The sequence below is a fragment of the Trichosurus vulpecula genome, chromosome 5 (genome assembly GCF_011100635.1).
Source record: "Trichosurus vulpecula isolate mTriVul1 chromosome 5, mTriVul1.pri, whole genome shotgun sequence".
NCBI lineage: Eukaryota > Metazoa > Chordata > Mammalia > Diprotodontia > Phalangeridae > Trichosurus > Trichosurus vulpecula.
The window spans coordinates 108,065,497-108,078,809 of NC_050577.1; the positions used below are offsets into that span (position 1 = coordinate 108,065,497).

The window sequence follows — 13,313 nt, forward strand, 5'->3', positions numbered from 1 at the left end:
AGATGTACTTCTGGAACACATTTTTTTGTATGGTGAGTGCTGTCTAGATACTAAACAAATTTAGTCCATCATTTCATTGCATTTTTGATTCCTTTTATCTCTTAAAATTCCTTATTATCAGTCAAAATGGGTTGGAGTACCATTAATTTTCCAGAAATTTTAAGAGATTAACATAGCTTAATAACTGTCAAGTAAAGTAAAATGAAAGCAAATGAGATTTTTTTTTTAAAGCCTCTGTATTTACTCACGGGGCAGAAGTGAGATGATTGTGAACACTTCGGCTTTCCTTAAAGAGCATTCTAAAGACAAAAAAGGCAGATAGACAATGTTACCACTGGATTTTCAATCAGTTGTTACTTGCCATCATCTACCACTTAAAAGATTATTTGTACAGTCAATTCAATTATTGACTTGGGAAAAATATCTGAGTTATGGATAATCACTTCTTGGATATATCTGTAAGTTCTTACCAAAGTGGCTGGAAGGGGAGACTTCTGCTTCTAATTATCCCATTGACAACTTAACACTTCAATGTATCTAACTGTGAGATAATAGATCTCAATTTTTTCCATTAACTAGAGCTACAATGTAAAGAGGTTTGAAGACACAAAGGCTGGATGATCTCTCAATTTGTGAGGCAGGTCATCCATACTTGGAATATGAACCTTTCAAGTATTTAGAGGTGATTTCCCTGAATTTTTGAGGACGTCCTTTTGAAAAAAATCTTTCAATGAAAAATTCTAGTTGTCTACCTCCTGTAGAATCCAATGTTCTCTTTTCCTATATACTCTAAATACAGATTGTTTTTAAATTCAATGTAGCCACCTATAAATAATCCTTCTATTTTTGCTATTACTGAATTTCTAGACTAATAATATAGTCCTTCCCCCCAAAATTTATATTGTTCTTTTGAATCTTATCCTGTTCTTCACCTTCCTCTACTACTGGCAAAATAAAAACACACAAAAGATGTGTCTTGTAAAAATCAACTTTTTGTATTTTCAAATTCTTATGTCTACATCTATCTTATCTCTTTAAGGATGTAAACTTTACAAGATAGGATGCCTAAGTGTTTCTATCCGGCTGTGTATAGTGCCCAGCACATAGTAGGCTCTTAGCAAAATGTTTAAAAAAATTTTTTTAAAGTAACATAAGGAACAAGATGATACACAGCTTAGGATGCTAAATTTCTTACCTAGCCTGCATCCAGCCCTTAGGCCACAATGGTTTCACTTCTGTCTCCATAAAGGTCTTAAGATAATCCTCAGCAGATTGGCTTTTATTTGTCTCTAGCTCATAGCATCCCAACTTAATCTTGACAAGGTTACATAACAAAGCCCTAAATAGGAAAAAAAATCTGACTATAAAACCTGTAGACAATTATTTAAAGAGTTCAAGAAATGAAATTAGGGTAAGAGACACCTACCACTTATGAACTATTTGGTGATGCATTTACTCTATTTCTAAAACACCTTGTTTATATCAAAACACTCACAACTAATGCTTTTTCAGTCCAACCACCAAGGGTTGACATAGGTTAAAAAAAAAAAAGAGTGATATTCCAATTAAGGAATACTGGCAAAAAAGATGGAAAAGATAGATAGATGATTTATGACACTCTACCCTTACTACTAATTTTAGGGCCTAATCTATGAAAAGGACAGGAAAAAAAATGTATTGCTTCTTGATTTACTCTGGGGAAGTGAAAAATTTGTGGGAAAGTGTCATATAACAAACTGTGTAGTTCAGGTTACAGAAATGAGAGAAGATCTAAAGCAAGGTAACTCTCTTGAATATAAATCTTTTCTCCATACTAGTCCTTCCTTTGCCAGATCTAGTCTTCCACATAACTGGACTCCTTTTATTACAAACCATACTATTGAATTACATAAATAACTAGGTAAATAGCAAAGGATATAGTTAAAATATACCGAATGGTATCATCCCAGTGGAATTTTTTCCTTGGTCCTATGACCCGTTTTCCTGGTTTATCATCATCATCATCCTCGGATCCATTTTTTTCTCGTTCTTCATCTGCTTGCAACCTGAAAATGAACCATTTAATTTCATGGAATTGCAAAGCCATAATCCATGACAAAGTGTTCAGGGGGATCAACATTTCTATATAAAACACTGAATTTAATGTTAGCTCCCAAATGATGTGGTAAAGATCTCTCAAATGATGTGGTAAAGCTCTTCCTCAGATTATTGGTTGAACAATAACAGAGAGTTATCTTGCCTCTCAGTTCACAAAATATTTATTTGGGGCCCGGAGCACCCAAGCTGGTCAGTGTGGGTATTTACTTGGACAATGCAGGCTGTGGCTGCATTTCAGATCTTAATTACAACATCCATTTAATGGAGCTACTTTTTATCTTGATGCTATCGTGTGAGTGGTAGGGAATGATAATTCAGTAGGGATTATTCAGGAGTAGGGATTACAACACTGGAACATTTAGATTTTTACTCAGGTATGGCAAGAGCTTTCTTGAAAGCCAATCGCCAGCTATCAAAAATTCTAGCTATGGAGCAAATTAAACTCAGGAGTCTATCCAATCTGAAGTTATACATACCTAACACCCTTAGCTTGACTTCGAGCCTGGCAGTCCTCCTGATACTTGAACAACTGTTCAGGCATGACATTGCTGACAGCCAATTTCAGTTTTTGCAATGGTTCTCTTAAACGATCATCCTGGGAGAAAAACAACAAAGCTTTTTTCAAGCACATTTGCAAATGAATGGTGGAAAAGAATCTGCAGAAGACATCATTTCAGATTCTGGTAGATGTCTATTCTAAATCATAATTAGACCTCTAGAACAGAGAGGCTTTAAAAATAATATGCCCAAACATACTGGAGTAAAGTTCCTTTAAAATAAACTGCATAAAATAGTGTTAAGTTGTTTTCTACCTCTATTTCATCTTTCTTGGATATCCAGTATTTGTCAGTTAAATTAACAGCAGTACACCTCAATAATCAATATGTGAAGAAAACATGTAGCCATGACTTAAAGTAAACTTCTTACCTAACCTACTTCCAATTTAAAACTGGACGTTTCATTTTACCTTTACAAGTTAATTCCCCACAAACTTATTCTTCCTAAATGTGCAAGTCAATATTAGGCAATCAAAGCTTTAAAAACTACAGGAGAATTCTATTTCATATTTTTATATGCATTTCTTTGGAAGATATCAAAGCTCTCATCTCAATGGTTTTCATCATTCCTTCCTAAGAAAGTCCGTGATTTATACATAATTTTAAAATTAGGCTAAAAGAGAGATTAGATGATTTAGTCAGTCTTGTCATAGGATCCTAGGACACAGGATCATAAATTTAGTTCCGGAAAAGATCTTTGAGGATATTAGTTCATCCTCTACGTTTTACAGACAAAGAAACAGAGATCCAGAGATTTAAGTAACTTGCCCAGGATCATACAGCTAAGAGTCTATAGCAGGATTTGAACCCGGATCTCCTCGAGTCTACCAGTGCCCTACAATAACATGCAGTCAACTAGTAGTGGAGCTGGAATGAGACCTCTAGTCCAGTACTATTTCTAAGATTTATCAACTCTTCAAGTTTCTCAACCAGGAAACTATGTTCAAAACATATACAGTTCGGAAGTAGTAAGAAATTTCCACAGGTCACTCACTGAAATAAGCTTCATGACTACATCACATCTCATACATTCAAGATAAAACTCTAAGATGTTTATCTTACCTGAACATTGAGGTGCAGCTTCTTTAGACGTTTTACCAGTGTGTCTTTATTACATGGTACAAAAGCCTCAAGGTGAGAATAGACTCCACTTCGGATGCCTGGGCTTTGTTCCTGTAACTGTAATTCAATGCTAAACAAAAGCAATTAAAAAAATTGCTATAGATTTCATCAAGTAGCATCATGCAGCAACTAGGGGATGGGTGGCACAAGTACACTAAATCTATTTTTCCTTTATATCCCCACTATTCCTAGATACCAGAGGCGACATGATGTAATAGGAATATGGCACTGTATGTATGCATATATGTCTAGCCCCAATCCCTCCACTGTAACCAATCGCATCCACAACTGACATTTCAAACTGGATATCTCAAGAGACATCTAAAATTCAATATGTCCAAAACTAAACTCTATTTCCCAACCAAATACTCCCCCCTCTTCCAATCTTCTATACTTTGGCTGAAGGAACCACTATCCTTCAAAACCTCCTGGGTTTGTAATGTTGGCACTGTTCTCAACTCCTCACTGTCCCTAACTTCACATACTTTATTTAAATCAATCATCAAATCTTGCTATTTCTACCTTCACAACATCTTTTGCATGTGACTTCATAGTAATAATTGTTATTCAGTCATTTTTCAGTTGTGTCTGACTCCTCATGACCCCATTTGGGGTTTTCTTGGCAAAGACAAATGGTTTGCCATTTTCTTCTCCAGCTCATTTTACAGATGAGGAAATTGAGACAGTGTTAAGTAACTTGCCCAGGGTCACACAACTAGTGTCTGAGGCCAGATCTGAGAAGTTTTCTTGACTCCAGGCCCAGCACTCTATCCACTGTGCCACTTAAATGCCTAATAATAATAATAATTATAATGATGATAGCATCTATATAACTTTTTTAGGGTTTACAAAGTGCTTTACACTTATTATGCCATTTTATCCACACAACCACCCCAGGAATTAGGTGTTATTATGACCCCCGTTTTAAAGATGATGAAACTGAGGCAGAGAGAGACTAAGCCCAGGGTCACACTAAGGTTAGTTAAGTTTCTAGAGTCACCTCTGAGCTTAGGTCTTCTTGACTCCAAGTCCACTGTTCTATCCACTTTGCCACCTACCTGCCCTTTCTCTCCATTCACATACCAACACAGTTAATTCCATCATTATTCTATATACGCATTTCCAAATACACCATACAATGCAAAATTGCACAATAAAAACCACATGGCTCGTGAGGAAAATAGGGTTAATGACACAACACTTAAAAATAGCAGCAGTTTTATACATGTTAAATGGTTAAGAAATACATAAATTTTACAATAAATAGTGACCCTGTCCAGCTGCTTGACCTGCCCCAGGATTCCCACAGGGTGGGAAAGTCTCTGGCAAGTGGGAGAGACTAACTTAGGCCTCAAACCACGGCAGAAAAAGGGGTGAGAGTGAAGGTGTGGACCGCCCCTTTTCTCCTCAGGGCTCCTATTGCACCAAAGGATACACAATGAATATGGCACTTTAGCCTGACAAAGACCTGATTTTTTATGGAGGTGGGTGTTGGAAGGGTTGGAGCTTGTGAGCTATTGTCAAGTGATACAGTTTTCTGTACTCTTGGTATTTCTTGAGTAAGAAATCAAACAAACTCAAAATCTGAGTTGTGCTCAAAATGATCCTTATTATATTAATCTCTTGGAACAAATTCAAGTTTTCAAAACGCAATTACAGCAGAACTAACTGTACCTCAGTTGAGGCCTCCATCACCTCTTACCTAGACTACTGCAACAGCCTAAGTGGTCTCCTTGATTCAACCCTCTCTTCCATCCAGTCTGCTCCAACAGACACACTGTTACCAAAGTAATTTTCCTGAAGCACATGTGACCATGTCACTCCCCTACTCAATCAACTCCAGTCACTTCCTATTGCTCCTAAGATGAACTACAATCTCCTTTGCTTGGTTTTTAAAACTCTTCACAACCTGACCCCACCCCCCACCCAATCTTGTGAAATTGGCTTTTCTGTTCCTCACACACATTTTATTTTCTCCCCAAACCTTTGCACCGGCTGTTCTCCGTGCTTGGAATGTATTCCTTCTGAAAGTCTCCATCTTCTTTTAAGACACAGGTTCAAACCCTATGAAGTTTTTCCTGAATCTCTCACCTGCAGGGTCCTCCAAAACTACATTGTATATGTTTATTAACTTTCTAGTCATGCTGTATGTATTTTATAGGTACCTGTCTCCTCCATTAGAATGTGAGTAGAGATTGGTTCGTTTTTTGTATTTATCTCCCTAGCACAGTACTTGACACATGGTAGGCACTTAAAAATACTTGTTGACTGATTCAACCAGGACGTTTTGAATTGATTTCTATATCTAACACATAGCATTCTTGACCTAAAGGATCCGTTCCTGGAAACTCAGGAAAGGTGCAGTCTAAAATCTACAGGAAAAATATACCCTGTCACCAACATAGTTCAGGTAAACAAACAGTAATATTTTTCCGTATCTGTAGCAGTTTCTTTCTTAATTTGGTCCTAGGAAAAATGCCAACACTCTCTCCAGATGAACTTGTAATGTTTCCCTTTATTATGTTCTAAGAACTACACATTTGAACTCAGGTGTCCCTGACTCCAGGCTCAGCACTGTATCATTGGCCTCTCAATTAGCCAAAGAGGAGAAAACTCCTTTGGACACTAGTTGGTCCAATAGCTATGTCAAAGAAGATAAGGACTTCTCTCTCTTTCCCCTGATATTTCATGACATTACCCTTTTCTGGTTCTCCATTCAGGCTCCTCTGTTGGTTTAGTGTTCATATTATGTCCACTGTGTGTGGGTATTCCCTAAGGCTTTGCTCCTGGACTTTCCTCTCTCCTGTTTCTCTACTGGCAACCTTCTCCATCCCTCCTGATTTAATTTATTTAATTTAATTATCATCTCAATGTAGATGACTCATAGAACAAATCTATCCCTGAGCCTCAGTCTAGCATCACCAACTGCCCACCTATTAGACACTTCAAAGTGGAAGTCCCAGAGACACTTCACTCTTAACACTGCTAAAACAGTACTCATTATTTCCTCAAAAAAGCCATCCCTCTACCAAAACTCTATTTCTGTTGAAGGCACCAAAATTTCCTAGCCTCTCATATTTGTATCTCTGTATTACCTTCAACAGCTCCTTTTCTCTGACTCCACATGTTCAATTAGTTGAAAAATCTTGCTGTTTCTATTTCCATGTCTTTCGCACTCAGTCCCTTTTCTCTTATTTTAGGGAGGATTCATCTTAATTTAGGTCCTCATCATCTCTTGTTTAGTTTGCAATGGCATCCTAATTGTATCTTTACCTCAAATTTCTCTCCACTCCAACCTATATTCTAATGGAGAAGAAGGGAACAGGAAGTAAGCATTTATTGAGCAACTATGTGTCAGGCTCTACAGTAAGCGCTTTACAAATATCTCATTTGACCCTCACAACCACAGGAGCTAGGTGTTAATATTATCTCTATTTTACAGTTGAGAAAAATGAAGCAGACAGAGGTTAAATGACTTGTCCAGGGTCACACAGCCAGGAAGTGTTTGAGACTGAATTTGAACTCAGGTCTTTTCTGACTTGAAGCTCAGTGTTCTATCCACTGCAACACCTAGCCACCTAATACTACCCAAAAACATTTTCCTAAGCGCAGATCTGACCATGTTGCTGTCCTACTCAAATTTCAATGGCTCCTGACTGCCTTTGGATAAACAAGCTCCTTTGTTCAGCTTTTAAGGCCCTTCACAATCTTATCCCAACTTATATTTTTAGCATCATGTACATGTACAATGCACATGTACATTACCCCACCTCCTGTACTGTTACTGTGCAGACCAGTCTAATTCTCTCTGTTTCTCACATCATTTCAACTGCTATCTCATCTATGCTTTTGTACTGGCCATCCTTGAAGGCCTGAAATGAATACTCTCACTACTTCCACACCTCACAGAATCTCTCTCTTTCTTGAAGATACAACTCAAACATCTCCAGCTACATGAAGCCTTTTCTGATTCCAACTGCTAGTATCTTAACCATCCCTAAATAACTTGTATTAAAACTAATTGTTATTTATTCTCTTTACACATGTCTTTGTTGTCTCCCCCACTAGAATATAAAGTTCTTGAGAGCAGATTTCTTTAATTTTTTTTACTTTGTATCACCAGCACCTAGCACAGTGCATGGCATACAGTAGGTGCCATGGAAGCATATTAAAGCCTCCTTTTGCTTAAAGAAAATATTAAGAAATATTTACCCAGTCTCAAGTCCTTTCCAAATTCATTTGAATGAAGGAAACCTTATTAGTACTTAATCAATCTCCTAGGATAACAAACTTATCCATCCTTTAAAAAATCTAACTACTTTCTGTTAGGAAACTCTGTAAAAGGTTAAGAATATATTCTATGGTATCAAAAAGGTGGATTAAAGGTATTAACTAGATTTAAGAGTCGGGACTACTTTAACTTAGTTAAGGTCACTGCCTATCTCCATCCTTAACCAGATAAAATAACTTGATAATCAGATAAAATAAAAGAAATGAATCTCTAGGATGAGCCCACATTTTCAGTCACAACTGTACTGTCTGATAAATACATTTTGTAAATGAACTAACTAAATGAACTAAGCTCTGCAACTGTATTCTAATATGTTGTGAAATTTTTTTGCTCAGAAATACCATAAATTTTAACTGCAAAATGGCTAATGGGATGAGACTCTGGCAGTTTGGACTTTTCGCTAAGCAGAAAAAATGCTTAGACCAAAATAATCCGAATTAATAAAACTGTTTCTGTCGGGTTTATGCTTAAAATACAGAGAGTAGAATTTTCTTCCATAGCATTTAATAAATATTTGTTGGCTGACTGTTTTCTCTACAGAAATAGACTTTCTTGCCTATGAAATAGAGAATCCTAATCAGTGGAAAATAGAATGTATTTGTTAACAGGTTCATGAATTAACATTAATGATAATTTCATGCTTCAAAAGGTAAAGGTAAAAACAGTAAAACTGCTATTCAGGACTAATATGGCTAGACAAGAAATGCATTGACCAATTCAGATTTTTAACAGAATGTGCAGAAGAAAAAGTGTGGTACAATGGATAGAGAGCTGGCCTCTGAATCCTGAAGACCTGGATTCAGGAACTGCCTCTGACACTTACTGACATGACCCTCTACAAGCCTTTTAACCTCTCAAGTGTTCCAAGCAACTCTTTAAGATTGTATGTTGCCATATACCAAAACAAGGTCAAAATGGGTACATGATTTATGTATAAAGGGTAAAACTATAAGCAAATTAGGAGGGCAAGGAATAGTTTACCTGTGAGATTTGTGGAGAAGGGAAGAAATTATGATCAAACAAGAGAGAGAACACCAATGCAACCAAGATGAGAAGAGAAGCAGAAAGGTGGGAAACAATTTTTACGGCCAGGGTCTCTGATACAGGCCTCATTTCTAAAATATATATACAACTCTGAGGTATCACCTCACACCTAAGTTTCCTCCATCCTTCTGTGATCAGAGCAAATCTGAATACTGTACTCAATTCTGGACATCATATCTTAGGAAGGCTATAGGCAGGTTGGAGTACATCCAGAGGATGATCTGGAAGGTGAGAAGGTAGAGTATATTAAGGAATGTGGAGACAATTAACCTGAAGAAGAGAGGGATATGACTGTTCTCTTCAAGTATCTGAAGGGCTACCATGCTGAAGAGGAATCAGACTTGTTCATCTTAACCTCAAAGGAGCAATAGGTGGAAGTTGCACGGTTTAAAGTTTTAAAGAAAAAACACCCTAAAAATTAGAGATAACCAAATATAAAATAGAACTTCTGAGGTCAATGAAACATTTATCAAGCACCTCTATTTTCCAAACCCTATGCTATGAATCAGTGACTCAAAGACAAAAAAATAAAACAATTCATACTCTCAAGGACTTTATATTCAATCAGGACGAACAATATGTAGGCATAGAATAATTATATATAGTATAAATAAAAATACAAGATAGGGAAGAAAGGAATCAATAGTTGGGGAGATCAAAAAAGGTTTCAAGTAGAAGGTGGTGCTTGACCTTTATCTTAAAGGAAAAGAGGGAATCTATGAAGTGGAGATGAGGAGGAAATGCCTCCCAAGCATGAAGAATAGTCAGCGCAAAGGAAGAAAGAAGGTGGAAATCCATGTGTGAGAAACAAAAATCAGGCCAATTTAGACCACAGAGTGCAGGAATGTGAGTAATGTATAATGAGTTTGCAAAGAAAGGCTGAGAAAGATTTTGAAGGGTTTTAGATGTTTTTAAAAACAAATGAGTTTGTATTTTATCCTTGAGGCAAAAGAGAACCATTGGAGCTTATTGGATAGGGGAATAATATAGTCAGATAGGTGCTTAAGGGAAATAACTTTAGGAAGACTATGGAGGATTGTTCAAAAGGGAAAGATTTAAGTCAGGGAGAATAATCAGGAGGTACCTTCCAGGCAAGAGATGTAAGAAAGGGTCAGATGTGAGAGATGTTGGGGAGGAAAGACAAAATCTGGCAACTGACTAGGTATGTGGAATGTGAACTAGTAAAGCGTCTGTAACTAAAGCTATAAATCTGGGAAATAGAACAGTGGAGACTCTGACAGAAGCAAGTGAATATGGTAGCAGGGTTGAGTGAGTGCTGTTTCAGATATGTTGAATTAAGATGTCTCTAGGACATCCAACATGAAATGTCCAAAAGGCAATTGGTGAAACAAAAGCAGAACTCAGAAGAGAGAACAGGGCTGGACATGTACATCTTTGAGACATCTGATCAGACCTGACAGTCAAAGCCAGCTAATGAGGCTACCAACTGAGAGAGGTACAGAGACAGAGAAGATTCAGAGAGGCAGGGATAAAAAGGCATTAGGAAGCACTTGTGAGCATGCATTAGGGTAGTGGCTATTTCAGAAGGAGGGGAAACATGTAAAAAATTGCGTAGATGTAGACTCAGCAAAACTTGGCACACGGTGGGATAGGACAGTGGGGAGTTAGAATATGGAAGAGGGAAAAGTTAAGGACTCCGAGGTCACAAAGTTAAGTAATTTAACCAGAAATTAAGTGAATTTGGATGAGCTATGAGTGTATGTGTTAAGGGACGAGGGGGGGGGTGGGGGAGAGACGACAACGAAAATGATGAGCTCCATTTTGGACATGGGGCATTTTAAATACCAATGGACAACTAAATAGAGATGACCAGCATCACTGATCTAGAAAAGAGAGCAAGGCAGTTTAAATTCTGGAGGTATTTACTTGTAGGGAATTAGTGCCGACCCCGGGGCTCCTCGGACCCTAGCGCTTGGCCTGTTTCCTGGGTAATACCAGACAGGCTTAGTAGGAGTTGGAACGTTCCAGCAGGCCAAGCGCTAGGGTCCGAGCAGCCCCGGGGTTGGCACTAACTCCCTACATTTACTGAGCTAAAGAGTGGAACAATGAATAGAAGTTGTGGAGAGACAGACTTGGCCTTGATTTAGGGAAAAACTATCTAAAGAGGAATATGTTGCTTATGGGATGGTATAGATTCCCACTCAATTACAGATCTTTAAGGAAAGGCTGGATGAATACTTGGTGATGTACTATAGAGAAGATTCTTGTACAAATATGCATTGGACCAGATAGTCTCTGAGGTCCCATACATTTTTGAGACACACGAGATATTACTATGGAAGCAGATGTCACCTAAAGAGAGTTTAGAAAGTAAAAAGGGTCCACAACAGTGCTTTTGGGAGTAAGCATGCTTAAGAGACACACGAGCAATCGCAAAAGAGACTAAAGTGGAACAATCATACAATCAGTAGAAGGAAACAGAGATTTGTCACAGAATCTAAGAATTAAAAATAAAATTAAAAAGAATATCCAAGAAGAGGATAACAATATCAAATGTTACAGAAAGGGCATAAGGATGAAAGCTAAATAAGGGCTATTGGATTTAATAGTAGGAAGTTCACTGGCAACTTTGGAAAAGATAAAATTAGAGAAATGAGCAGATGGTAAAAAAAAAAAAAGTAGAGGCAAGGAATGGAGATGCTTCTTTCTAGGAGCTAGGAAGAAAAAGGTATAGAAATGAGGAATGGCAGTTTGTGAGGAATAGTAAAAGATTAATAAGCACAGGAGGAAACTTTGTAAAAGCATAAGAAGCTGTCAAGATAAACAGAAGGCTTTTCATGTAGCACTGGGTACACAAAGTAAAAACATGTGTGGTTTTGTGACTTCCTGAGCAGGTGCTTCAACATGAGAACAGGATTGAAGAAGATGAATGATGTAAGTTATCTAAAGCTGGTTAGCAGAACAAGAATGGAAAGAGGTTAAGGAGGTGAGTGATTCAAGAAAAACCATGAAATAGCTGAGGCTGTGAAGAGAAGGAGGTCAGATGAGGGGAGATGGGTAATGCAAAATAAATTTATTGAGTTTTACTGAATGCTGCATGCATCCCATCCTCACAGCAAATCACTTCCCACTGAAAAAAAAATACAAGCTAGAAATTCCACCTTGGAAAAGTAACTGAGCAGAAAATTCTATTTTAAAAAGTAATAGGGCAACTCTAGGATGCAGGGAGTCTGCTGACTTGGGGTGTCATGTCCTAGGAGTGGCATCATTTTCTTGATACAGGAATGGCTTTGCTCTTGCCTAGGAGGTAAGATGAAAAAGGATATTCCCATTTGCTGATTAAAAAAAAATGTGATCTAGGATTGTTGAGTATTCTAAATGGAAGGAAAAAGATAAAGAAGACTAAGAGCTCTAAGTCATGGAATTTGGGCATTACTGAGTAAATCACTTGGTAGTTCTGGCTAAAAAGGGGGGAAGTAATGTAAAGGACAGTGACAGGGTTGATGAGGGCAGGAGGGGAATGAATGTCTTGCTATGACTATGGAAAGGGGAACCTGGGAGAACATACCACACACAACCCATGGGGAGCGGACTAAGTGTCTTCACACATCGGGTCAAGTGGGCCAGACCATTGTGAAGGTTAAAAAAAAACCAAGCTTCTTAAGAAGTGAGTATAATCTACTGCAAAAAGCTGCCAGGATTAACTAACATTAATATTTATTAAGCGCCTGCATGGCATATATCACTTTATGCTACACATTTGTTTACATATTTGCTTTATAAGACTGTACTCTCTTTTGTCTCTGTATCACTATCAAAAATGCTATTTGCCCTAAGTCTCACAACTGGGCACACATTTTATTTTCTTCTTCAGTTACAGGAACAAAATCTTGTCAATTTTACACCCAGCTGCCTTTGGGAACAACAGTCAACATTTGTTACAATCTTTACTCATTAACCCACAGACTCACCAGTATTATACTCTAACCAAATGAACTAAATGGCTATTAATTTGATATTGTGCACGCGCACATACATGTGTACTTGTATATGTTACTTTCTTTCCTTCATTCTTTAGCTCTTTCATTTAAGATACTTTCCACTGGGCCATAAACACTTGTTACAAACATTTATATAATTTATATTAATTCTCACTAAAAGCCAATAATTAGGGGAATAATTTTTCATAAGCCCAGAGAAATACCACAGTAAAACAATGTAGTGAACCTAGTATTTCATGG

At 37.5% G+C, this 13,313-nt stretch overlaps 1 protein-coding gene across 1 annotated transcript in view; it reads right to left on the reverse strand.

Moving 5' to 3' along the window:
- The window catches only part of UBN2 (ubinuclein 2), a 100,137-nt gene that overhangs the window by 32,208 nt on the left and 54,616 nt on the right, over positions 1-13,313 (reverse strand). Inside the window, exons 8-12 of the mRNA XM_036761042.1 lie at positions 3,717-3,846; positions 2,574-2,692; positions 1,932-2,045; positions 1,196-1,339; positions 249-299 (exon numbers count right to left, since the gene is read on the reverse strand). Of these exons, the coding sequence (XP_036616937.1) occupies positions 249-299; positions 1,196-1,339; positions 1,932-2,045; positions 2,574-2,692; positions 3,717-3,846 (558 nt within the window). The remainder of the gene's footprint in view (positions 1-248; positions 300-1,195; positions 1,340-1,931; positions 2,046-2,573; positions 2,693-3,716; positions 3,847-13,313) is intronic.